Below are 27377 nucleotides of genomic sequence, written 5' to 3'. Positions count from 1 at the left end.
CGGTTCTAAACTTTTGAAGAAGTCACCGTCTTATAAACCAATTTAACGATCACAGTCTGTTTATTGAATTGCTTAGTCTTCATATTGGAATTCTGTCTACATATTGAATTGGCCTATATGAGGAATCAGCATACCCATGGAGTCTTGGCAGTCTTGTTCTGTTCATATAAATTTCCTTTATTTCGACTTTTCAAGTCATCCTTTTGACTTTTTGATATTTTTTACCCATTTTTAGACTCACCTTCGATTGGTCTATTTCTTCGGTTTACTGAAATATTCAAGTTTGCATCCACTGTAACTACCTCTTTCTTTTGAACATCGACTGAATTGATAACTTGAAAGAAGCTGGGAATCTATAAGTTCTCTCATAAGTAACCACTCATTGCTTTTTTTCGAGGGGGGGGGGTGACTTGTACCAGCCATAAGGAGTTTTCCTTAGTTAGAGGGGGCAAAGGCTTAATGTAGAATTTTCTAAAGATTTAAGAAGAGACTTTCTTTTACAGAAAAGCCCTTTTCCTTTACCCTTTTTTCCTGAATGATATTTTTTTCGCATTTTTGTATGCTCCCCTTACATAGCGTAGACGAAGAATGAATTGCTTGTGAAAAGCAAATGAATCAGAAAAAAACATCGATTTTGGTTGGGAACGAGTTATGACGCGTGTATGTAGGACTTATTTTATGTTGACGGCGGTGGGGATTGAAAAAGAGGAAACATCATAAAAGATATATAGGATTCCCCTTATCTAACTTTTGCTTGAAAGTATTCCTCTACCTGATTACATACTATTTCTTTCCTTATTCGAATACTTAACTTTCATTAGAAGTTATTTCCAAGACGCTTTCTTTTAAAAAAAACAACTTGGTTCACCGCATAAATTTCAATATACGGGGCTGCTATTTGGGATTTCGAAGCGACCTCTCAGCACCCTTTAAGGCTACTAAGATTTATATTTACACCTTTTTTCTTTGCAGCTAAAGAACATTTACACAATCCAAATTTTCGTCCATTAATTATTTTTTTATGTAGATATTCAGCCTTGTCAAGGCACAAAAAAACAACAACAAACAGCAAAAAAAAAAAAAAAAAAATACAAAAAAGCCATTAATCGAGGTTACTATTACATAGCTTTTTGGCAGATGAAAGGGAGGCTCTAGTACACAGGTTCTGCAGCTTCTTCATTTGTCTGCACCCCAATAGAAAATGAGAGACAAGAAAAACGCAGAAGATTTACTACAAAAGAACTTTTACTACAAATCATTACCACCTTCTTCTTTTCTTGGACTTCTATAATCATACTCAAACAATTTGGGATCTCTATCACATAGCTTCTTGTAAGCATAGCAGATTCTTCCAAATTCTTCAACATCCAAAAATATAGGCCTACTAGCAGGAGATATGTCAGCCATATTCAGAGCTTCCGTAACCATTTGCTTCCTATTTGGCTCAGGGAATAAATTCCTGTAAAATAGTTGACATTACTTCACGGGATGCCATTTAAAAAAATGGCGATGGCATTTCCAACGGTGATACGCACTTTTTTGAGTATGTAAAAAAAATGGCAGCAATATATTTTCAGTTTTAAGACTGCTTCGTTTAAAACTCCAAAATAAGTATCCTGTCTTATGATACTAAGTCAACGGATATGCGTGGTATATGCAATAGCTCTTGAGATAATAGAGTTCGTACTGTCGGTATAGATAGGATTCGATTTGTCAATCGTACACTTGGTATTTGGTAGATCATACTCGTACTCGGTAAATCTATCTGCCCAACATAGATAGGTATCGATAGATCGGTAATGATCTACTAAGATTTTAGTTTCCTCTTTCTTATTGCAGGAAAAGTAGAAAAAAAACTTATGAGGTAACATATTTAGAATCACTTTCTAGAGATTAAAAAACTACTTAGTAATTAATTTCAATTTCTGAATTTTGCATTAATTTCCACTTGCTGAAGTCTGCAAGGACTTTCCAATCAGTATGATTGATGGACACGGAGTGGGCCCTTATCCCCTCCAAAGTCAAAAGATGTTAAGTGGATATCTCACTAAAGGTGCTTGATTTCTACTAATGTTGAAATTTAGAAATGAGCTTGCTGATTTACCTGAGGCAATCATCGCAAAATAGAAGCACATAGTTAAAAATGTTCAATGCATATTTTCATTCGCTGGGTGAAGATAAGCGAGTATTGACGAAAGAAAACATTTACTATAATTATTTTTTATATTCTTGTAAGCTTTTTTATTTTTTGTAAATTCGGGTAGTTCTTTATAAGTAGCTCCCACATAATTTGGTAATCTTGTCATTCTCTAATCTACTCCATCAACTCTTTAAAATTGTAAGCCTGATCTTGGTGTATTCTCTTTGACTAATGTATGTATATTCCTGTGGTTACTACTTAGATGGCTTTGATCAATATCACTATTTTTATTAAAAATCCAGGAGTGGCTATGATAATGAATAGGCTCGAGGTCTTCATTATCCTTCTGAGAATAAAATATTATATGTGCTGTAAATTGAACTGTTTAACTATCTTCATCGTTCATTCTATTTTTTAAATCTCTAACAACAGAGTCAAAAAGTGGTCCAGAATCTGCTCCAGTTGAATTTATTGAAATATTAACTGTAAGAGGGTTTTCTCTAATTCATTGAATACTTGGATTATTATCGGATTCATCTTCTACATATATACTTTGGGATATCTAGAAATGTTGAAATCTTCGTTTCAGACGATATTGTAGTATCGAGGTCCAGCATCAAAATGCGTTAAGTAATGCGTTAAAATAACTTAAATACTTGAGCATGTCCCCTTAGGGATGCCGTTTAATTTAACGCAATTAAAAATGCGTTAAAATAAATGCTAACAACATTTGCATTTATTTAGCAAAATATTGTTTTATTTACACCTAAGGGGACATGCTCATTGACGAAAATGGACATGCAAACTTTACAATACAACATACAAAGAAAACTTAAAAAAAAGCATTAAAAATCTATTTATATCAATTTTTGTCGCGTTTTTACCAGTCGGACAAACATTAGGCCTACGGCGGGTGGGGAGGTCAAACCCCTTAATCCCCCCGATACGGCCTCGTTCAAGGGGACGGATGGCTTACGTCTCACTCTTCAATCTTTACAAAACAACACTTTACAAACTTTACAATATAAAAGGTATTAGCAGTTCCACCAAAATTGAAATCTTAGTTTCTGATGATATTGTAATATCAAGGTCCAACATCAAAATGCGTTAAGTATTTATTTTGCAAATGTTGTTTTATTTACACCTAAGGGGACATACTCACTGACACAAATGGACATGCTTTACTTCTTTTGAGCAATGTTCATTCAGGGGTTATTAAGGGAGTAATTCTAAGCAAACTTTTAATTTATGAACAATCATACGTAAACAAACTAAAAATATAAGAGTTTTTCCATCGTCAAAACAAAAAACTGATAGCTAAGTATTTTCCCAACAATAGTGTTTCTACAGTTCAAAAACTGTTAGCTAACATTGTAAGTGAATATCTTTAACAAATCGAATGCTTGTTGAAGAAAATTGAAGGAGAATTTATTTTTGTTAGCTAACAATTGTATTTCCGCCGTTACCTGTTAGCTAACATTGTTAGCAAACAGTTGGACGGCGAAAAACCCCTTATATTTAACAATTGGAGTTTCATTTCCACCAAAGTAAGCATCTAATGCTTTCGGACCTGGCTGATTACCTGAGGTTATTATTGAGGCATACACATAAAAAGCAAACACACTAAGCACAAGGTTCACAAACAGTGGACTTATTATGGCTTTTTGGAATCAGTCATACTACAATTTCCAATCTTAAGACCCAAAGTACCACTCTTCAGCCCATCCCAGGTCCAGAAACTATCCCTACCCCAAATATTTGAAACATGCAGACATGTTGTACCTCTTTCGACTCCTAAATGATTAAATATGATTCATTATAAATTACCAATATCAGAGTATGGCCATCCTAGATAAAACAACTCTTAGCACGTTTGATTTTAACCTTAGCGGGTATTTAAGGATGCCCGACCTTTTGATTACAAGTATGAGGTTAATATTGCCAAATAGTAGTTCAGCATCCACACACCTTAAGCACATATTTCACAAAGCGCGTTTGATTTTTACCAAATAGGTTCTGTATTCAGTATTTTAACATTTCTATGCTAAGGAAACTCAACCATAGACCGCAACATGTATACTACTTCCCCCCCCCCAGCTATTCACTTTTTGCCTCATTTATTATATCTTCATGAATTGTTTTTTAATTTTGTATTAATAAATATATTTCTAAAATTTGTTTTCTGTGTTTTCTGAAAATTCTAAATACCCAGATTTCAAGAAATGCTAACTAAAAAATTTTTGCTTACAGACTAAGAGTGATTACAAATTTTACGTTAAATTTATATAGTATAATCTACTGTTTTAATTCTTAAGCAAAACAAGAGCTAAGAGCTCGTATGGCACTTGTGACGAGGTCGGAAGAGCCAAGAGCTCATATGGTACGAGCTCTAGCAAAATTCTAAGAATCAATAGATTGCTTTAAAAGGAAAATCAGAGGCTTAATGCCGGTTGGGATTTAAAAAAAGAGCTCTGAGTCACGAGGTCCTTCTAAATATCATAATTCATTAAGATCCGATTACCCACTCGTAAGTTAAAAAATACCTCAATTTTTCTAATTTTTCCTCTCCCTTCAGCCCCCCAGATAGTCGAATCGGGGAAAACGACTTTATCAAGTCAATTTGTGCAGCTACCTGACACGCCTACCAATTTTCATCGTCCAGCACGTCCAGAAGCACCAAACTCGCAAAAGCACTGAACGATGTCGCTGGATCTGGTCAGTATTTAAAATGAAAGTTCTAAAGCACAATATCCTTCTAAATATCAAATTTGATTAAGATCTGATCACCCGTTCGTAAATTAAAAATACCTCATTTTTTCTAATTTTTCCGAATTATTCCCCCCTCCCGACTCCACCAAAGAGAGCAGATCCAGTTCGGTTATGTCAGTCACTTATCTTTCTGCTTATTCTTCCCACCAAGTTTCATCCCGATCTCTCCGCTTTAAGCGTTTTCCAAGATTTCCCCCCCCCCCAATGACACTGGATCCGGTCGGGATTTAAAATAAGAGATCTGAGTTACGAGGTCCTTCTAAATATGAAATTTCATTAAGATCCGATCACTTCTTCGTAAGTTAAAAAACCCTCATTTTTCTAATTTTTTAGAATTAACCCTTCCTCCCCAACTCCCCAAAGAGAGCGGATCCGTTCCGGTTATGTTAATCATGCGCCTAGGACTTGTGCTTATTTTCCCCACCAAGTTTCATCCCGATCCTTCCACTCTAAGCGTTTTTCAAGATTTTAGGTCCCCCCCACTCACCCCAATGTCACCGGATCCGGTTGGGAACTAAAATAATAGCTCTGAGACACGATATCCTTCCAAACATCAAATTTCATTAAGATCCGATCACTCCTTTGTAAGTTAAAAATACCTCATTTTTTCTAATTTTTCAGAATTAACGTTCCTCCCCTAACTCCCCAAAAGAAAGCGGATCCGTTCCGATTACGTCAATCACGTATCTAGGACTTGTGATTATTTTTTCCACCAAGTTTCATCCCGATCCCTCCACTCTAAGCGTTTTCCAAGATTTTAGGTTCCCCCCTCCAACTCCCCCCAATGTCACCGGACCTGGTCGGGATTTAAAATAAGAGCTCTGAGACACGATATCCTTCCAAATATTCCATCACCCCCCCCCATCCCATCACCCGTTCGTAAGTTAAAAATACTTCAATTTTTTTCTATTTTTTCCGAATTAACCGGCCCCCCACTCTCCCCCAGATGATCAAATCGGGAAAACGACTATTTCTAATTTAATCTGGTCCGGTTCCTGATACGCCTCCCAAATGTCGTCGTCCTAGCTTACCTAGAAGTGTCTAAAGTAGCAAAACCGGGACCGACAGACCGACATAATTTGCGATCGCTATGTCACTTGGTTAATACCAAGTGCCATAAAAAAACCTCAGGTGTTCAACCATAAATTAGAGTAAGAAGATATTTCTTTAAAAAGAAAAAATAGTTTTCTAAGGAAAAATAAGTGCTATATTAAAACCTAAAATGAGCACGGATAAAATATAAGGACAAGCATGGTGGCAGTGTCATCTTCGTTAATATTTAAATAGAAGCAAAGTTATACAACAAATCAAACTTATAACAAAAATGCTTGCTAAAAAAAAAGAACCGGACTGCCACCCCCTCAGACCTTCTAAAGCTAGAGTGTTACCTGTGAATTACTTGAAAACAGTACACATTTTGAACAGCTTTTTCTTTTTTTTTACTTATTTTTAATATTTTGACAGAAAATATATTCTAGTCCATATTTTCACTTTTAACCACGTTTCATACAAAAGAATAGAAAACTAAGAGCCAATACTACTATTACTAACTACTACTACTACTACTAAATACTCACTGCAGTGCCAAGTCGCCTGAGACCAATGAAGCTACATGCACTCCTCCATCCCAACCTACTTAACACCTTCTTCTTTACACCCTACCAGGAAGTTCCACTTCCCTTGAATCCTTCCTTATGACATCCTCCAACCGCAACCGGGGACAACCTGCTTTTCGTTTGGCCCTAGAAAGCCAGTAGAAAAAAACAGCCTTTGGCAGTCTGTCATCCTTCATCCATAGAACGTGCCCTAGCCATCTCAACCTTTCTATAATTTATATACCTAGAAAGCGGGATTGAACCACAATCCACACATCTCACTGTGTGAAGTTCAGTCAATCGGGTACCCAAAACAGTCCGTAGACAATTTCCCTGGAAAAAATCTAGCAATTCTTCTTTTTTTGGAGCGCCCATGCTTCGGAATCATACTTTACCACTGCCATCACTGTAGCTTCCAATTTCCTAATCTTGGTTTGGAGACTTATCTTCCTATTCTCCGAACGTTTATCAACTGTGATAAAAAACTTTATCAACTTTATCGACTGTTGGCCGAAAGGACAATCTTTGGCAATCTGTCATCCTTCATCCACAGAGCGTGCCCAAGCCATCTCAAACTTTCTCTCATTATAGCCCTAGAAAGCAGGATTCGACAGCACTTTTCGAACAGCCTACTGTTTGAAATGCGGTCAGTTATCCGGGTACTCAGAAGAATCCGTAGGTAATTTCTCTAGAAACACCCAGCAAATCTTCATCCGCTTTTCGAAACGCACATACTTCAGAAATACATTTGACCACTGTCATTACTATACCTTCCAATATTCTAATCTTGGTTTGCAGACTTGTCTTCCTATTCTTCCAAACTTTATTCAACTGTGAAAAAACATCCTGGGCCTTGGCTATTCTACTTCTACCATTTTCACTGCAACCACCGTCTTTACTAATAATACTACCTAAGAAAGTGAAGCTGTCCACTTGATCGATCCTCCTGTTACCCAAAATCAAACTTTCATCTTTACTTATTCCTAGTTTAACATTAATTTTCAAATCTATTCTCTCACTCTGAACTCACAAAACCTCTAAAAGCTCATTCATTTTACTCAAACTTTCATCTAGGATGCATAAATCATCAGCATAATCTAAGTCCAGGAGAGTTTGCTTCCCCATTTGATTCCGTGTTCTCCCGTTTCATTTACTGTGTTTCTTAAGACTGAGTTCATAAAAATGATTCTCATGAAAGGGGACAGAACGCAACCCTGCTTGACTCATGATTTATTACAAAACCAGTTACTAGCCTCATTTCCTACCTCAACTGCAGCAATGTTATTTTCGTACCTAGCACTAATTACTTTAGTGTATTTGCCCGGAATACCATACAGGATAAGACCTTCGCTAAAACTATTCTATCGGCTGAATCAAAGATTTATCAGTTATTAATCTAAGAAATAAATTTTGGTCGATACATCCTCCTCTCTACCTAAAACCACACTGTTCTTCTCGTAAAACTTTATATGATGCATCTCTCATTCTAGAAAGTTCATTTTCCTCTATATCATTTCTTGTGATTCTATCCTGGTTTAGAAAATTCTCAATATGTTCTGCACATTTCTCTTAAACTCTATCCTTACCACTAATTGTGGCACCGTCAGCAAATGTGGCTTATCTTTAACTGGGGCAAGTCCTACCCCCTCTCAATTTATTTAAAAGTTCGCCCTCTTCATCCTATTTAGATTATTTGAGAGGAGATGGCAGTTCAACTCTTATTCATGATAATTTGTATTAATTTTGAGCTGAACATTGTTCTTCATTTTACTTTTTGTTGCTTTTAGACTTTATTTACAGTCATAATAATTTCTCTCCTTTGATGTTTGGCATACTGTCTGGATTTAATTTCTACTCGTCCTAGGTTTTAACATCGCTCCTTATTTTTTTTTACCAACATCGCTCCTTATTTTAAGCTCAACATTGTTGTTAATTTTACTTTTTGTTCCCTTTAGACTTTATTTACATTTATAATAATTTATCTCCTTTGAAGTTTGGCATATTGTATGGACTTCAATTCTACTCGTCCTAGGTTTCAACATTGCTCCTTATTTTTCTATGAAAAGTTTTTCCTTAAAAACATCATTAAATTAATATTTGTCAAAAGGCGTCCTTCCTCAACACTTCGGCTGTTCTCCACAAATCCAGTATCTGCCGATAAATTCAATCTTCAACTAGGGATGGACCGCCCCCAATTTTAAAACAATTTAAGGATTTTCTTTTATTTGCTGTACTTTCTGAGACGAGACTTAGTATTTAAAAATGTAAAAACACCGGTCTTTTCCGGTTCTATAGGAAAAAACCGGTTTCACCATTTTCCTCTGCCCAAAATTTGCAGGGACATACTAACACTAAAAAAACCTAGTATTTACGTCCGACAAAAAACAGAGTTAAGACAAAGGGAAGAAAACAGACTTCCGAAAACCTAATGACAAAATTCCGTATCTTCATCTTTTTCTTCCGTTCCAAAAATGAAAAAAAAAATTACGATTCTCTTGAAAACTTAAAAAATGCAGATACTTAGTTTTAGCAGGGCATAGCTGACTTCATAATTGTTACATATTTCCAATAGAACAAGATAAACTCACCTTAGGCAATTGAACATGATTTTGTTTTTAGTGTTAAAAGTCTCACGAACAACTTTCTCAACAAGGGGAAAAGGAAGTTTGATCAATGGCTCAACCCTAGGGAGAAACTTCACAACTCCCACGTCGACGTCAGGGGCGGGAACAAATGCCTTTCCTGTAAGAGAAAAGTTATAGCTCTTCAAAATGTTTTTTTCTGCATTAGGGTTCAACACTGAAGCAGTCTCCGTAAACAATCAATATTATAAAAATACAATAATATTTGCGTTCCAGTGCCAAATTGAAAAGTTTTGCAACATATTTCTCTAACACAAATATTTTGATATTAATTGATTTTACGGGACAGTAAATACCTCAAGGGTAATTATATTTCAGATGGAAAAAGAATTAAATAGAACCAGTCAACACCAATGCTTATAACTTGACTAGAGCCTTTTGGATATCTTCCCCACAGCAACACCACGTACACTTTACAACGTACAACTTCACTGGAAAAGAGACCTTGAATATATTCCCCGCAAAAAATTAACCGTACAAATTTGCGGGTAAACAGGCTGTTATATGTATTCTTCATTAACACAGCGTAAATTTATACAGTAAAACTTCGCTAGGGAACAGGTTTCTGGATAACAGTACACGGCACACCATGTAATATACAACTTCCTGGTATAGTGGTTTTTGAATGTATCTCCCTCAGAAACTCGACGTATACTTTACAGCACAAAACTTCTGTGAAAACAAGCTTATCTGTTATATTCCTCTCAGCAACCCAAAATACATTTTAAAACATGCAACTTGGTTACAATTTAATTTTTATGGCACTTGGTATTAACCAAGTGACATATAGCAGTCGCCAATTCTGTCGGTCTGTCTGTCGGTCTGTCGGTCCCGGTTTTGCTACTTTAGGCACTTCCAGGTAAGCTAGGACGATGAAATTTGGCAAGCGTATCAGGGACCGGACCAGATTAAATTAGAAATAGTCGTTTTCCCGATTTGGGAAAACGACTAACCATCTGGGGGGGAGTGGGGGCCCGGTTAATTCGCAAAAAATAGAAAAAATGAAGTATTTTTAACTTATCAGCGGGTATTTGGATCTTAATGAAATTTGATGTTTGGAATGATATTGTGTCTTAGAGCTCTTGTTTTAAATCCCGACCGGATCTGATGACATTGGGGGGAGTTGGAGGGGGGAAACCTAAAGTCCCGGTTTTGCTACTTTAGGCACTTCCAGGTAAGCTAGGACGATGAAATTTAGCAACCGTATCAGGGACCGGACCAGATTAAATTAGAAATAGTCATTTTCTCGATTTGACCGTCTGGGGGGGGGGAGTGGGGGCCCATTAATTCTGAAAAATAGAAAAAATGAAGTATTTTTAACTTATGAGCGGGTGATTGGATCTTAATGAAATTTGATGTTTGGAATGATATTGTGTCTCAGAGCTCTTATTTTAAATCCCGACTGGGTCTGATGACATTGGGGGGAGTTGGAGGGGGGAAACCTAAAATCTTGGAAAACACTTAGAGTAGAGGGATCGGGATGAAACTTGATGGGAAAAATAAGCGCAAGTCCTAGATACATGATTGACATGATCGGAACTTATTTGCTCTCTTTGGGGTAGTTGGGGGGGGGAGTAAGTCTTAAAAATTAGAAAAATGAGGTATTTTCAACTTACGAACGGGTGATCGGATCTCAATGAAATTTGATTTTTAGAAGGATATCGTGTCTTAGAGCTCTTATTTTGAATCCCGACCGGATCTGGTGATGTGGGCGGGGAGTTGGGAGGGGGAAACCTAAAACTTGGAAAACACTTAAGAGTGGAGGGATCGGGATGAAACATGGTGGGAAAAATAAACACGAGTCCTAGATAGATGACTGACATAAACGGAACGGATCCGCTCTCTTTTGGGTAGTTGGGGGGGGGGGGGTTAATTCTGAAAAATTAGAAAAAATGAGGTATTTTTAACTTACGAACGGGTGATTGGATCTCCATGAAATTTGATTTTTAGAAGGATATCGTGGCTCAAAGCTCTTATTTTAAATCCTGACCGGATCTGGTGACATTGGGGGAAGTTTGGGGTGGGGAGACCCAAAATGATGGGAAACGCTTAGATTGGAGGGATTTGGATGAAACTTGGTTGGAAAAATAAGCAAAAGTCTTGCATACGTAATTTACATAATTGGAACGGATCCGCTCAATTGCGGGGGGGGGGGGGTAATTCTTAAAAATAAGAAAAATAACGTATATTTAATTTACGAAGGAGTGATCGGATCTTCATGAAACTTCATATTTAGAAGGACCTCGTAACTCCGATATCTTATTTTAAATCTCAACCGGATCAAACGTAATTGGGGGGGGGGCAGTTGGGGGGACCGGAAATCTTAGAAAATACTTAAAGCGGTGAGATCAGGATGAAACTGGATGGGAAGAATAGAAACCTGTCTAAGATACGTGACTGACATAACTGGACCGGATCTGCTCTCTTTGGTGGAATTGGGAGGGGGGAGGTAATTTTGAAAATTGAGGTATTTGTAACTTACGAAAGGGTGACCAGATCTTAATGAAATTTGATATTTAGAAGGATCTTGTGCTATAAAGTTCTAATTTCAAATTCCGACCAGATCCTGTGACATTCGGGGGAGTTGGAAGGGCGGATCCGCTCTCTTTGGGGGAGTGGGGGCGAGGGTTGATTCTGAAAGATTATAAAAATGAGGTATTTCATTAGGTTCTTTAGGATTCTTTAGGTTTTGACCTTCTCACAAGTACCAAATGAGCTCTTGGCTCTTCCAACCTCGTACCATATGAGCTCTCGGCTCTTCCGACCTCGTCACAAGTGCCATATGAGCTCTTAGCTCTTGTTTAAATATGTTCTTTCCAACTACGCAACGTACACCTTACAGTGTACAACCAGACTGAAAAACAGGTTTCAGGATAAACTCCCTTGCCAAGCCAGTGTACAATGAAACTAAGCTATTAACGGTTTATTTAGCACGGCGCATTTGACACAAATAGTATATTTGTCTAGTATATTTATCTACATTTAAAAGCCATATTAAACCAATACAGATTTTACAAAATAAAGCCCTAAGAATCCTTAAACTTTTTATTCCATCACCTATTGAACTTCCAGTCTTCTACTGCATCTTTATATACTTATCTAGATATACTTCCAGTCTCTCAACAATTTGCTTTTGGAGCAATTCTTTTCAAAATTAATTATGACATTAAGAAATTACCCCCATATTACCTCCATCAAAGTTTGTTCTCCCAATCACAAGATTTACATAATTATAACACTCGACAAAAAAAGGACATCTACATTGACAAGTATAATACTGAGAGATCTAAATTCGCTCCGTTTGTGTCAATAGCTCGGTGCTGGGATGCTCACAAGGCTCTTATTGATAAATTTTCCTCTATCCATTTAATAAAAAGGAACCTTAAATTTCATTTAGTTCAGGATTATTTTTAATTAATTAAGTATCTTTTTAGTAAGGCAAAGTTTTTGTATGGTTCGTTGCTCTGGGTTATTATGGGCCTCTCAGCTATCTTCCAGTATTAATTTATATTTAATAATATTACATTCTTAATTTCTTCAGCAGTATTGAATGATCCTGAGCTAGCTGCTACTTTCATACTATTGTTGTGTTATTGTATCTTTGCCGTCATGTTTATCTTTGTATTGTAGTGTGTTATTATTTTATTCTTTGTCTAGGCCTAGTTTTTCGAGCTTGTCTCCCCATGGGCCAATGTCATATATATACATGTATGTGCGATTAATAAATAAATGTACTTGAACTTGAACCTTTCCCAATTTCTATAAAAAGCGATAATTACAATTTAAAATACTTAGAAAGATTATATAGTCTACCCCAAATGAAAGGATACATCTCAAATTGTCGTAATTTTACAGGAGGGCAGAAATAAAGGTTTAATCTTCTCTTGGAAACCGTTCTCTCCTAGAGGATTTGTACGGGAATACATTCGCTAGTATTACAGTGCGTAATTGAATAATATAGCTCAATTTTGGTTCATAACGAATCAATTCAATTTTCAAGCGGAAATGTGTAGAAGTTGCGGTTTAGCAGCGCTTTGAAAAATGCGGTGATTAAAAAGTTCAATCAATACCAACAAACCTGAAAAGAGCATCTAAAAAGAACAAACACGCCCATTTGGCAACTCTATATCTAATTATTTTAACTAATGGTTAAACTAGAGAACATAAAAAAAAGAAAGAAAAAAGAAAAATATTTAATCCCAATCGTGGCTTGTGTCCCATACCTCCTATTACCTAAAAAAAAACTAGTTTTTTTAACTGAAAGTAAGGAGCGATATTAAAAATTAAAACGAACAGAAATTACTCCGTATATGAAATGCCTCACTCTTTACGCTAAAGCTTTTAATTGTTTCAAAAAGCAGAATTGTGGCAAAGAGTCAAACTTTAGCTTAAAGAGCGAGGGATTGCGGAGGGGACAACACATTTCATATACGGAGTAATTTCTGTTCGTTTAAGTTTTAATATCGCTCCTATAAAAATAGTTTTTTTTATGTAATTTCTGAACGTTTTTGAATTAATGCATGTTTGATTTTGGCTCTCCACACATAAATTATTAAAGTGAAATTTGCATATTAATTGCTTTTTTGGCTAAATGGCTTTCTCTTAGTTTTGATCAGACGATTTTAAGAAATAAGGGATGGGGAAGGAGGCCTAGTTGCCATACAATTTTTCGGTTACATAAAAAGGCAACTATAAATTTTAATTTATAACGAATTTTTTTATTAGTAAAAAATATACGTAACTTAAGAATTAACTTACGTAACAAACTTTTATATTCTTTAATTTTTATTATGTATATGAGGGGGTTTGTACCCTCGTTAATACCTCGTTATTTACACTAAATCATAATTTTTGTCCCAATTCTTTAAGAATGACCCCTGAATCAGAAAGGCCGTAGAATAAATAGTTGAAATTACTAAAAATACTATAGCATTAAGAGCGAGGTATTTATCTCCTCCTAAATACCTCGCTCTTTATGCTAAAGTATTTTTAGAACCCCTCATATGCGTAATAATCTCTGTTCGTTTTAAGTTTCAATGCTGCTCCTTACTTTCAATTGAAAAAACTTTTCCATGTTTATTTTTTCATTGTTTTTTTATAGTAATTTTAGAAAATCCTGCGCATTTTCATTGAATTTCTATTTCCCCATGACATATTTCTCCAAGGAAAGATCTTCCCACATAGCCCCCTCCCCTCAACCCCACCCCCAAAACCAAAAAAAAATCCCCTGAAAACGACTGTACACTTCCCAATAACCATTTCTTCACAATAATTATATGTAAACACTGGTCGAAGTTTGTAACTTGCAGCCCCTCCCCCAGGGACTGTGGGGGAGAAAGTCATTCCCAAAGACATAGTTATTATGGTTTTTGACTATGCGGAACAAAATGGCCATCTAAAAATTTTCATCTGTTGATTTTGGAGAAAAATGAGCGTGGGAGGGGGCCTAGGTGCCCTCCAATTTTTTTGGTCACTTAAAAAGGGCACTAGAACTTTTAATTTCCGTTAGAATGAGCCCTTTTGCGACATTCTAGGACCACTTGGTCGATACGATGACCCCTGGAAAAAGAAAAACAAAAAACAAACAAACAAATAAACACGCACCCGTGATTTGTCTTCTGGCAAAAAATACAAAATTCCACATTTTTGTAGATAGGAGCTTGAAAATTTTGCTATAGGGTTCTCTGATACGCCGAATGCGATGGTGTGATTTTCGTTAAGATTCTGTGACTTTTAGGGGGTGTTTTTCCCTATTTTCTAAAATAAGGCAAATTTTTTCAGGCTCGTAACTTTTGATGACAAAGACTAAATTTGATGAAAATTATTTTATTTAAAATCAGCATGAAAATCTGATTCTTTTGATGTATATTTTAGCATCAAAATTCCGTTTTTTAGAGTTTCGTTTACTATTGAGCCGGGTCGCTCCTTACTACAGTTCGTTACCACGAACTGTTTGAAACGCCAGTATGCCTCTGCAAATCCGACACCTCATCAAAAGACAAAAAGAATCTTCCCCAAGTTTTAACTCATTAAGAAAAAATACTTTCTTTGGGGGTTACGACAGTGTTTTGAGTTACTATTGTAATCCCCAAATTGGCCACTTTCGTTAGTGATACTGGTGTACCACTCGACATACGGGTGCCGCAAGGCTATTGTTTCTTCAACCAAGATGAATCCATCAGGGTATTGTTTCTTCAACCAAGATGAATCCGCCAGGGTGTTGTTTCCTCAACCAAGATGAATCCGCCAGGGTATTGTTTCCTCAGCGAAGATGAATCCACCAGGGTATTGTTTCATCAGCCAAGATGAATCCACCAGGGTATTGTTTCTTCAAACAAGATGAATCCGCTAGGGTACTGCTTCTTCAACCAAGATGAATTAAATATGGTTTGCCCATCACAAGAAAACAGACTTCTAAAACTTGTAACATAGAAAATTATACTTTAGCCTGTTTGGAGAAGTAGGCAAAATAGGTAAAGATTCAGGCCTCAACTTGAATGCAAAGCACTTGAGACAGGCTACAATGAACCATAATATACAAAAAAGACTCAAGAGGCAAGCGGGGTCAATGTTTCCCATGCTTTCTATTTATTAATTTTTATTTTTACCAGTAAAAGAATCTTTCCCAAGTTTTAACTCATTAAGAAAAAATATTTTCTTTGGGGGTAACGACATTGTTTTGAGTAACTATTGTAATCCCCAAATTGGCCTTTGGTACGAACTAGTTTATTTATATAATATATATAATACGCTAGTATATAATATAATATTAGTATAACTACGTAATCATATAAGCCTCTATTCAAACCAAGATGGTTTCTAAAATACTTTCACCTTTCCATCCACCTGTAAAAAGAAGTTCTAAGGTTAAAAGATGTATCGCAGCAACACAAGGTGGTTATATAATCAGATAATCTGCACGAAGTCAAGTGTCCTGGACCAACAGACAGAAGAGCGGGAGGGGGGGGGGTCACAGTTTGGGGTGTGACGTAGTTCTAGTGGCCAAGTTCAGCGATTTTGACTGATTTATTACATAAAATAATGGTGTTTAAATTCCTATAGCTTTCTATTCGCCAACGAAACAATTTTTGCGGAAAAATTAGTTTAATTTGTCAGAGACTGTCCTGTTATCTATCGACATAAATATAACTCCTAGGAAAGATTTCTGTTTGATTTCCCTGTTTACTTTCCACTCAATTCAATGCTTCCATTCTTATCGTCTATGTTTTGGCCAAAAAAAAAAGAAAAAAGAAAAAAAGACCAATATAAAAAAGAGGGCTATATTACTACTGCTGCTTATAACTCATTGCAGCACTAAGCCAACTGAGGGCAACACAACTGTGCACGCTCTTCTTCCATCCCAATCTATTCAAAACTTCCCTCTTTACACCCTCCAAAGAAGTTCTTATTTCCTTTAAATCCTTTCTTACGATCTCTTCCTACTCCACTCGGAGACGACCTGCTTTTTGTTTGGCCCTAGATGAATGGCCGAAATGGACAATCTTTGGCAATCTGTCATTTTCCATCAGCAAAACATATCCTAGCCATCTCAACCTTGCTCTCTTTATAGCCCTAGAACACATTTTTATACAACTTAATGTTTGAATCCAATGTTATCGTCTATTTTGGCACTGCTATACAAATCAAACAAATCGACAGAACGGAAAAAAATGCAACAACAAAAAACAAACGAACAACCAATTACAAATTTTTAGAGCAAGATACGGACATATTATTTGACAGACGAATAAATCTGCGAAAGGAACTAGTTCTGTTGTCTGAAAGTTATGCAAAGAATTCTCTGTTCATTACCTTATAAGGAGAGAATTTCGAGGGATTCACATCCAAAGATATACAAATTTAAAATGGAAGAACAAGGAAAAATCGAGTATAAACGGAATTTTTATTACATAAACACGTGGAAATATTAAATTTTTTAGCTTTTTTCATATTTTCTAGGTCGATTCTGTCATTGTTAGCTACAAATTTGGATGATATCCTACCCCTGAGGGTTAAGATATTGAATTGCTGTTTTTTCGCCGATTTCTGCTGATGCCCGAAATCTGCTGATGCTGATGCCCAGCAGAATAGTGAATGGACTCAGAAATGAACAAGGCAACTAAGTATTACCTGGTATGGTAAATCTATGCGAAACGTGACATAGATATTGACATATGACGCTTAGTCGACTCCGCTGATGATCGCCTATTTGTGCAACGATCCGCTCTGCAACTTCTTTTTGAAACGTCAATGTCATCGGAATACGGCCGTAAGACCAAGCGTTTGAACTGCAAAATATATTACATTTCAAGGTTATAAACAAAATAATAAATAAAAACATCCAAAATCATGAATTCAACACAAACTGAACATTACCAATGCTTAGCAGATGAATTAAAGTTAGAATTGGACGCGGGGATGCCATGGATATTCTGTGGTTGGCACAACACTTGACTGGGTAGAGAATTTAAAGTGCCGAAACCCTATAGGCAAGTGTATTCTCCTGATGAGCCCTTGTGTTGGATTGTTGCCTCTGAATTATTTGTCCTTATTGTTTTTATTGTTTGGTGAATGACGACTTATACTTATTGACGACATGACTGCCTATCCATGGATTATTCTTTATGGTTGATTGTGTATGGCTATGCTGTTTGACCTATGTGGTTGTATGGATGAGTAGGGTTAAGGCCTCATTCAAGTGCTGGTCTATATTAACCACTAATTTAGGAAAACAGTTTTCCCTTTCTCCTTCTATCTCTTTTTTTTTCTTTTCTTTGTGTGTTTGTGCTGTTACATTGATGATTTCTCTTTTCATTATATTATATACTAAACAGCTCTATAGCATTTGATATAGTTATCAACAAACCAAGTATTAAAAACGTCCTCAAAAACCCTATGCACCTTGTACATAATGTTTTTTTTTGCAAATTTATAAATAGTCAGTGGTCCAAAGCCTACTTAAATAGAATAATCTACTTCTAATCTGTCCTATTTGGCCGAACAACAAAATTTTGGGACAGTCTTAGACTCTTTCAACAGCTTTTTTGCACTCAAACTAGCATCTTTACCCACTCTTGAAAATATTTGAAGGGATATTCAGATATATCAAATCCTTTCTTTATGAATATAAATGACAATTTGATTAAAAAGAAGTTGTCTACCCAATTTAGGTCAATTAAATTTTGTTTTACCCTTTTATGTAATTACCTACTGAAGTTTGGCGTTAGTTTACCTACAATGACGTAAATATCATCTCTAGACGAATTAAGCCAATCAAATCAATAACTTCCTTCTTATCTTACCATTTATCTTACCAATTCCATCTTACGCTAACATATGCCTATGCCTGCCTATTCAGTGCCTTTCATGTTCCAACTGGCTAAACCTATGACCAAATTGAGCATTCGGTTTCATTCTATGCAAAAACGTCCTTAGTGAAAAACATAATGAACTGATTCAGAAAAGTAATAAATCTGATTCAAGTTAGTTTGCCAGTGACATTTTAGACTCGTGGTGCCAAACAGTGAGACTCCGGGGCAACACAAATCTGACATTCAAGACCCAACTCTATTTGTCAAATACGGATCAGATTAGTATTAATAATAGACTACAGACAGCCAGGGTTTGATACGGTAAAAAACATATGGTATTAATCAGCATCAGCTTAACAAGTTTTTCTAATATCTAAGCTCCCCAAGAATAAATCACGGTTATTGTCCTTCCCCATTACAACTAAAATCTTGGCTAAATCCATTTAAAAAAAACTAAAAATAGTAGAAGGAATAATGGAAGTTAGCCTTGAATATCAAACTTTCATAAATTTCAACTCCAAATTTTCCTAGAATGGTGGTGGGTCTGCAGCAAATCTTCTTATCCTTCTGCACATCGTCCTCCTTACCCTCCTTTTCCTTATCCTGTCCTGGTAACCGACACAGACGATTTACAAGTTCTCCCCTTTGATTCGAAGGAATTTAATTCCAAAGGTGCTAATTTAAGCTTTCGGTACAATTTTATTTTGTGGTAGTTACGGAGCCGTAATATTTAAGAGGATTCAGGTTCAAAGAGATTTATTTTCATTTGCGTAAGATTTTCTTTTTTAAACTCTAATTGGGAAACCGCGATCATTGAAGCTGATATTTAACATTTCACAATAATAGTGAACTTTTTGTATTGTTGGATGCAGCTTATATTACTTTAATCCGGCCAAAAAAGGGGAGCGGTTACAAATGATGATCCAAAAACCCATAGTATTAAGTTTCATTTTAACCTTTAATCTAGGGCATTCTTTAAATACATATAAGGCTTATTTGAACTGTTAAGAGACCAAGTGCATTAACTCCATAAAAGAAACATTGGAAAAAAAAACTTTACTTTATTCTGGATTTGTTTGGGTGAGCTGGATTAATGTGTTTGAGCATAAAAACATTTTCAAAATATTCAATATTCTTCAGTTGGCGAAAAATCGCCAAATTTGGTTCCAACGTAATTATTTTATATACTAAGGCTAATTTTTTTCTTTCTTTTACATCCATACTTATATTTAAGTAGTACCGTAGAAAGGGGTAACTTCGAACGTTAGGGGTTTGTTTGGACAATATCAGTAATGAACAATCGGCGTTCTCTTCCTGACAACAGCGGAACTCCTCGACTGAATTTCTTACTAGATCATTTACAGATACGAGCTGAATCAGTTGACAATTCTTGTATTCAGGTCAAACGAAATACTAGCTTGCTATTTGCAAGAGAATTTCAGTCGTCCAAAATTGCCTAAAAGCGCTAAATGTAAGTTACCTTTTTTTTATTTATATGAACTAAGCTAGGACTGATATTCTTCTGTAGATGAGGATCTGAATGATAAAGTTTTCAGCTGAATCATTTTCCTAATTCCATAGATTCAAGATGGCAGCAGTGTTCTAAGTTTCTTATATTTTTTTTTTTTTGGGGGGGGGGGAATAACTTCGAACATTTGTTCAAGTTACCCTTGACTTCATACAGTCTGGATTTCAGTGTTCTGTACTTGTCAACTGTTAAAAATAGCACTGGACTGATCTTCATTTTTTTGTCCAGACCTTTCTGAGACCACTTGGAATCATTTGGTAAGAGGAAGGTGCAAATCAAGCTCATCTCTTTTGCTAATTTTTCACTACTGTACGCATTTTGGACCATTTCTTAATTATTTCAGGCCTACTTTTCTTTCTTCTTGGGGTTAAAGTTAGTTAGCAATCAACTGGAGAGATAAAGAATTACATATCAGGATAATATGGAAAAAATAAAGAAAAATGCGATTTATTTTTTATTGAAGGGCATTTATGCTGGTCTTTATGGAGTAAAAAGAAAAGAAATGAAAGAATAAATTTTGATGTTCTTAAAATTCATTAGATAAGGAAGTAAAATTTTAAAAGTAAGTAATGAATTTGAGAAATGTTTTGAATCTAGTTTTTATTAAGTTTCTTTCTTAACCTGAAGTTTTTAAACAGTTTTTGAGTAGTCAAATTGATGCAACCACTTTTTGAGCAGCAGCTTCTTGACATCTTTTTTGCTCTAGCAAAAAAGCACAGAGAAAAAATACAACTGATTAAAAAATGGACAAACGGAAAACGGAAAAGAAATCTCAAGCATGGCAGTGCTTATCATCTTCCAGTCATCCAGGACTATCCACTTTAAGGCCAGCAAACTCCTCAAGAGGTTGCAGACAACGTCAGTTAAGACTTATTGTATCTACCGCAAGCCCACAGATTTGAAGCCTGAGGAATGTTCGGCGCAAGCGCACCGGGGAAAAGAATTGGAAATACAGGGGATTCAAGTTTCGAGTCTGACATATCAGAATGCGAGAGTAAGTCTGAAACTGAAATTGATAAGTCAGCAAACCCTGTTTCTTCTATGGTGTCGCGTGAGACAGCAGCCAAAACAGGTTCAAATTACCCACCAACATGCGTGAGTGGACGTTGGTTCATTGCAAAGTACTTCACGGGTAGTATTTACAGATTATTTTTTTAGTGTTGGAGTTTTTTTCAGTGTCTTCTCGACGAGAAAACCGAAGCTGGTAGGACCTAGTTTTGCCAATACGGGAGACTTCTGTACAGTTAGTTATCATGTTCTGCAACTGACCGTCAGTAACAGTGTCAGGTTCTTCTGTATTTGGTGGACGTTGGATCAGTGCAAAGTACTTCACGGGTAGCATTTACAAGTTTTCTTTTTCAGTGTTGGAGGTAGATACTTTTTTTCTGACAGCTTGCTGAACCAGACATGCCTCTGGAGAAAAAAAGGATGGATCCATCTATTTTTCCAGGATGAAAAACTCAGCCTCCGTCCGTCTGTACTTGGTAAAGTGAAATCTTTCACTCCTCAGACTCAGTCAAGGCACAAAATTTGTGATTGGTCCTGATTTCGGTCACATTATGCTACAATATTTTGACTGTTCTTTTAGAATTAATACTGCATTTCTCCCCCTCCCCCAAGCTTTTTTTCAAACGCCAAAATAAATCAAAATCCTCCAGCTCCTGTTCAAAGTATTTTAATATTAAAGTTTAAACACCACTAGAAGTAACTTTGAATACTATTTTTTGATTGATATAGCTCTCACTGAATAGGGATTAGTAGTTTGTTAAAGCTGTCAATTGATGCAGAAGGACGTATTTCCAAAATCCCAAAAATAATTTCGAGTAAATACAAGTTTAAAGAACAATACCACACAATAATCTTGATTTTTTACAATTTTTTGTTCGAAGTTACCAGTTCCTACAGCACCCAATCGAGTTATATAGCCAGAAATACGAATGTGTCTAATCAGTAGACTTAGCAGTAATATTCAAATTTAAACACCACTGGAAGTAACTTTGAATAAAAAAAAAAAAACAAGAGCTAAGAGCTCACATGGCACTTGTGACGAGGTCGGAAGAGCCAAGAGCCAAGAGCTCATATGGCATGAGCTCTAGCATATTTTAAGAATCAATTGATTGCTTTAAAAGGAAAATCAGGGGCTTAATGCCGGTCGAGATTAAAAATAAGAGCTTTGAGCCACGAGATCCTTCTAAATGTAAAAATCCATTAAGATCCGATCACACATTCGTAAGTTAAAAATACCTCAATTTTTCTAATCTTTCCTCTCCCTTCAGCCCCCCCCCAGATGGTCGAATCAGGGAAAACGACTTGATCAAGTCAATTTGTGCAGCTCCCTGACACACCTTTCAATTTTCATCGTCCTAGCACGTCCAGAAGCACCAAACTCGTCAAAGCACTGAATCCCACCCCCAAACTCCACCAAAGAGAGCGGATCCAGTCCGGTTACGTCAATCACGTATCTACGACATTTATAAGCGTTTTCCAAGATTTCCGGTTTCCCCCTCCAACTCCCCAAATCTCAACAGATCTGGTCGGGATTTGAAATAAGAGCTCTGAGACATGAGTCCTTTCTAAATATCAAATTTCATTAAGATCCGATCACCGGTTCTTAAGTTAAAAATACCTCAATTTTTCTAATTTTTCCAAATTAACAACCCGCAGCTCCCCCAAAGAGAACGGATCCGTTCCAATTATGTCAATCACGTATCTATAACTTGTGCTTATTCTTCCCATCAAGTTTCATCCCGATCTCTCCACTCTAAGTGTTTTCCAAGATTTGCGGTTTCCGAGATTTCCGGTTCCCCCCTCCAACTCCCCCCAATGTCACTGGATGTGGTCGGGATTTAAAATGAGAGTTCTAAAGCACAAGACACTTCTCAATATCAAATTTCATTAAGATCTTAACACCTGTTGGTAAGTTAAAAATGCCTCATTTTTTTTCTAATTTTTCCGAATTACCCCCCCCCCCCAACTCCACTGAAGAGAGCGGATACGGTCCGGTTATGTCGGTCACTTATCTTGGACTTGTGATTATTCTTCCCGCCAAGTTTCATCCTGATCTCTCCGCTTTAAGCGTTTTCCAAGATTTACGCCCCCCCCCCAATGACACTGGATCCGGTCGAGATTTAAAATAATAGATCTGAATTACGAGGTCCTTCTAAATATGAAATTTCATAAAGAACCGATCATTTCTTCGTAAGTTAAAAATACCTCATTTTTTAAATGTTTCAGAATTAACCCCCCCCCCCCCAAAGAGAGCGGGTCCGTTCCGGTTATGTCAATCACGTATCTGGGACTTGTGCTCATTTTTCCCACCAAGTTTCATCCTGATCCCTCCACTCTAAGCGTTTTCCAAGATTTTAGGTTTCCCCACCCCAACTCCCCCCAATGTCACTGGATCTGGTCGGGATTTAAAATAAGAGCTCTGAGACACGATATCCTTCCCAACATCAAATTTCATTAAGATCTGATCACCCGTTCGTAAGTTATAAATACCTCATTTTTTCTATTTTTTTCGATTTAAGCGCCCCCCCCCCCACTCCCCAACAGATGGTCGAATCGGGGAAACGACAATTTTTAATTTAATATGGTGTGGTTCCTGATACGCCTGCCAAACTTCATCGTCCTAGCTTACCTGGAAGTGCCTAAAGTAGCAAAACCGGGACAGAGAGACCGACAGAATTTGCGATCGCTATATGTCACTTGGTGTTTGCCAAAGTGTTTGATTTTTTCTTAGTGATTGCGGCTCTTGTCTATGGGATTGCTAAATGCATATCTAAATTTTATTAGACAATCTTGCTATTGTGTATTAAATTTTAATGTTTATTTTTTTTTTCTAACGCGTATGCCTTTTGTAATTATCGAGTTATATGACCAGAAGTACAAATGTATCTAATCAGTAGACTTAGCCACTTGCGCTTCTGGGCCGTCTTAATACCCATATTTTAGCTCATTTCTTATTTTGTCTTGATGGTTTCTCAGAAAGACCTCATTTCAGTGGGTAGGGGTGGGGTTTAAATCGAAAACTTGAGCAAATATATTATATCGTAGATATAACATTTCTTCCATGAAAATAATAAGAAACTCAGGCAAAAATCGCAAGGACCTTGATGTCCTCTGGAGATTCTCAGAAGCCCCCCTCCCCCCTCAAACCATGGTCTAAGTATGAAAACACAAAGCAATTAATTGTTAATAATCTAACTGAATATAATTTTTCATATTTCAGAAGGAATGATCAACTCCACCTTGGTTCTTTTCTTTTCACTTTATTTCTTCTCAACAAATTCTAGACACCACCAGGGAGTGTTGTACATGTAGTGACGCCTAATTAAATCTGACTATGAAGAACTATACAAATATATATTTCTCATACCAAGTCAGCAAGACTGAGAACTCTAGTTCAAATCCAACTAGAGAAGTGGAAACATTGCCAAATCTCATCCTCTGAATACACAACTATTCTGGCAAACCTAACACCATTCTACGACTCTACAATCTCACAAAATGTAATATTAAAAAAACAGACCAAGGTTTTTCAAGTGAAAGTAAAGAGCAAAGTTAAAATTTAAAACGAACAAAAATTACTGCTTCGTGGTTTTTGCAATATATTTTTTAAAAACCGTTTCAAATAAACTGCCACGTGATATTTCCCTATGTTTGTAGAATTCTGAAAAAACTAGCACTTTACTTAAAAATAAGCTTGCTCGAGTTTTCTTAGAGAATTAAATTGTGCAGTAAAATTTATTGATTTCATAACCGGTGAAACACAATTGAGAGCTTTACAAGTGCGTCTTTTATTTTATGCGGGCTACACAAGTTTTGTATTTTAATTATATTGTATAATGTAAATCGAACAGCTCGTGGTAAGGAGCGACCTAGCGCAATAGTAACCGAAATTCTAAAAAATGGAATTTTAATACCAATAGTTACATCAAAAGAATCGCATTTTAATGCTGATTTTGAATATATAAATTTCATCAAGATTAGTCTTACCCATCAAAAGTTACGAGCCTGAGAAAATTTGCCTCATTTTAGACAATAGGGGGAAACACCCCCTAAAAGTCATATAATCTTAACGAAAAGTACACCATCAGATTCAACGCATCAGAGAACCTAATTGTAGAAGCTTCAAGCTCCTATCTACAAAAAATGTGGAATTTCACATTTTTTGCCAGAAGACAGATCACGGATGCGTGTTTATTTGTTTTTTTTTGTTTTTTTTTCCCATGGGTGATCGTATTGACTCAGTGGTCCTAGAATGTCGCAAGAGGGCTCATTCCAACGAAAATTAAAAGTTCTACTGCCCTTTTTAAGTGACCAAAAAATTGGATGGCACCTAGGCCCCCTCCCACGCTCATTTTTCCCCAAAGTCACCGGATCAAAATTCCGAGATAGCCATTTTATTCACCATAGTCGAAAAACCTAATAACTATGTCTTTGGGTACGACTTACTCCCCCACAACTGCAAACTTTGACCTGTGTTTGCATTTAGTAATGGTTATTGGGAAGTGTATAGACGTTTTCAGTTTTTTTGGGTTTGGGGAGGGGGGAACTTGAGGAGGGGGTTACGTGGGAGGATCTTTCCATGGATGAATTTGTCATGGGGAAAGAGAATTTCAATGAAGTGGGCGCAGTATTTTCTAGCTTTATTTAAAAAACAATGAAAAAATAGATACGAAAAATTTTTTCTACTGAAAGCAAGGAGCAACATTAAAACTTAAAACGAACAGAAATTATTACGCATATGAGGGGTTTACCTCCTCGTAATACCTCGCTCTTTACACTAAAGTAGTTTTAGTAATTTCAACTATTTATTCTACGGCCTTTGTGATTCAGGGGTCATTCTTAAGGAATTGGGACAAAATTTATGCTTTAATGTAAAGAGCGAGGTATCGACGAGGGGTGAACCCCTCATATATGCAATAAAAACATACGAATATAGAAGTTCGTTAGGTAAGTTAATATATGTTATATTAATATTAATTGTTAGGTAAGTTACGTATATTTTTTACTAATGAAAACGTTCGTAAAAAATTAAAAGTTCTAGTTGCCTTTTTAAGTAATCAAAAAGTTGGAGGGCAACTAGGCCTGCTCCCTCGCTCCTTTTTTCTCAAAATCTTCCGATTAAAACTATGAGAAAGCCATTTAGCAAAAAAAAATTAATATGTAAAGTTTGTTTTAATTATTTATGTGCGGCGAGTCAAGATCAAAACATGCATTAATTCAAAAACTTCTAAAAATTAAATAAAAAAAGTTTTTTTTTAACTGAAAGTAAGGAGCGACATTAAAACTTAAAACAAATAGAAATTATTCCGTATATGAAAGGGGCTTTTTCTCCTCAACGCCCCGCTCTTTACGCGAAAGTTTTTTACTGTTTTAAAAAGTAGAGTTAAGAGAGTCAAAATTTAGCGTAAAGAGCGAGGCGTTGAGGAGGAAAAGCCCCTTTCATATACGGAGATGGCGATTACAAAAGTACACTTTTATTTTGATCCCATACTATTTTCGAGGGGTTTCAAGTTCTTTTTCAAAATTCCAACAAACTTTTTTGTAATGGCATTTTACTATAAGGATTAATCAAGATAATAGTTTCCATTCCTGAATCAGCTGCAAATGGCAGTTTTTTGTCACCAAAAAGTTTTTTTCGAAATTTGTTTTTTTGAATCTTTGGTTACTATGAGCCGTGGTTCGCTCTTTACTAGGATGCAGCTAGCACTGCAGCTGTGACGACTTCAGAAAGATAGAGGGGAAAAGAGAGAGTGAGATACTGAATAAAAGACAAAGAGAGAGAGAGAGAGAGGGAGAGAGAGAAAGAGAAAGAGAGGGGGGGGGGAGAAATTTGTTTCTTCGCAAAAGCATTTTCATGTGCCGTACTATGTCAAAAATGCAAAAAATAAAATAAAAACAAAATAAAAGAAGTCAAATACCGATTCGATATGCACTCGAGCCACTTGATAAGAAGAGGCGTTGCCACGTTGAAAGGTAAATTTCCAACAATACGAAGTTGTGGTATCTCTTCTGATTCCCATGGAACAGCTAGATTTTGGTCAAAAAGAGCACCCATATTGTATGAAAGAATATCACCCATTATCACAGACATTCGACCATCGGCCGCCTCAACCAGTTGCTAGAATTTTAATATAATTTTAATGGTAAAAAGGTAGCAACAAAAAACTTCAAATTGAAAAAGATTTTTCATTTCACAGGTTCAACTAGTTGGTGAGGACCAACTAGGCACAACTAAAAAATTAGCCACGCAATACAAATTACCATAGTCTAGGGTATATTTTCTATGCTAATTACCAGATTTAAGAGATAAATGAAACCCAGTACTACGCCACCTAACAGTATTTGTCTTTGATTATTTGTTCAATTACTACAGTATTGAATTGC

General features: G+C 36.2%; 1 protein-coding gene across 3 annotated transcripts in view; it reads right to left on the bottom strand.

Annotated features, from left to right (window-relative positions):
• Window positions 1-1213: 1213 nt before the first annotated feature.
• The window catches only part of LOC136032907 (dimethyladenosine transferase 1, mitochondrial-like), a 40151-nt gene continuing 13987 nt past the window's right edge, over window positions 1214-27377 (bottom strand). For all 3 annotated transcript variants that reach the window (XM_065713347.1, XM_065713349.1, XM_065713350.1), the window contains exons 3-6: window positions 26912-27111; window positions 17277-17434; window positions 9093-9246; window positions 1214-1459 (exon numbers count right to left, since the gene is read on the bottom strand). In XM_065713347.1, coding sequence (XP_065569419.1) covers window positions 1249-1459; window positions 9093-9246; window positions 17277-17434; window positions 26912-27111 — 723 coding nt within the window. In that variant the 3' untranslated portion in view covers window positions 1214-1248. The remainder of the gene's footprint in view (window positions 1460-9092; window positions 9247-17276; window positions 17435-26911; window positions 27112-27377) is intronic.

Source organism: Artemia franciscana, chromosome 11, assembly GCF_032884065.1.
Source record: "Artemia franciscana chromosome 11, ASM3288406v1, whole genome shotgun sequence".
Taxonomy (NCBI): Eukaryota; Metazoa; Arthropoda; class Branchiopoda; order Anostraca; family Artemiidae; genus Artemia; species Artemia franciscana.
The sequence above is the reverse complement of the archived record's forward strand: the minus strand, read 5'-3'. Positions and strand labels throughout refer to the sequence as shown.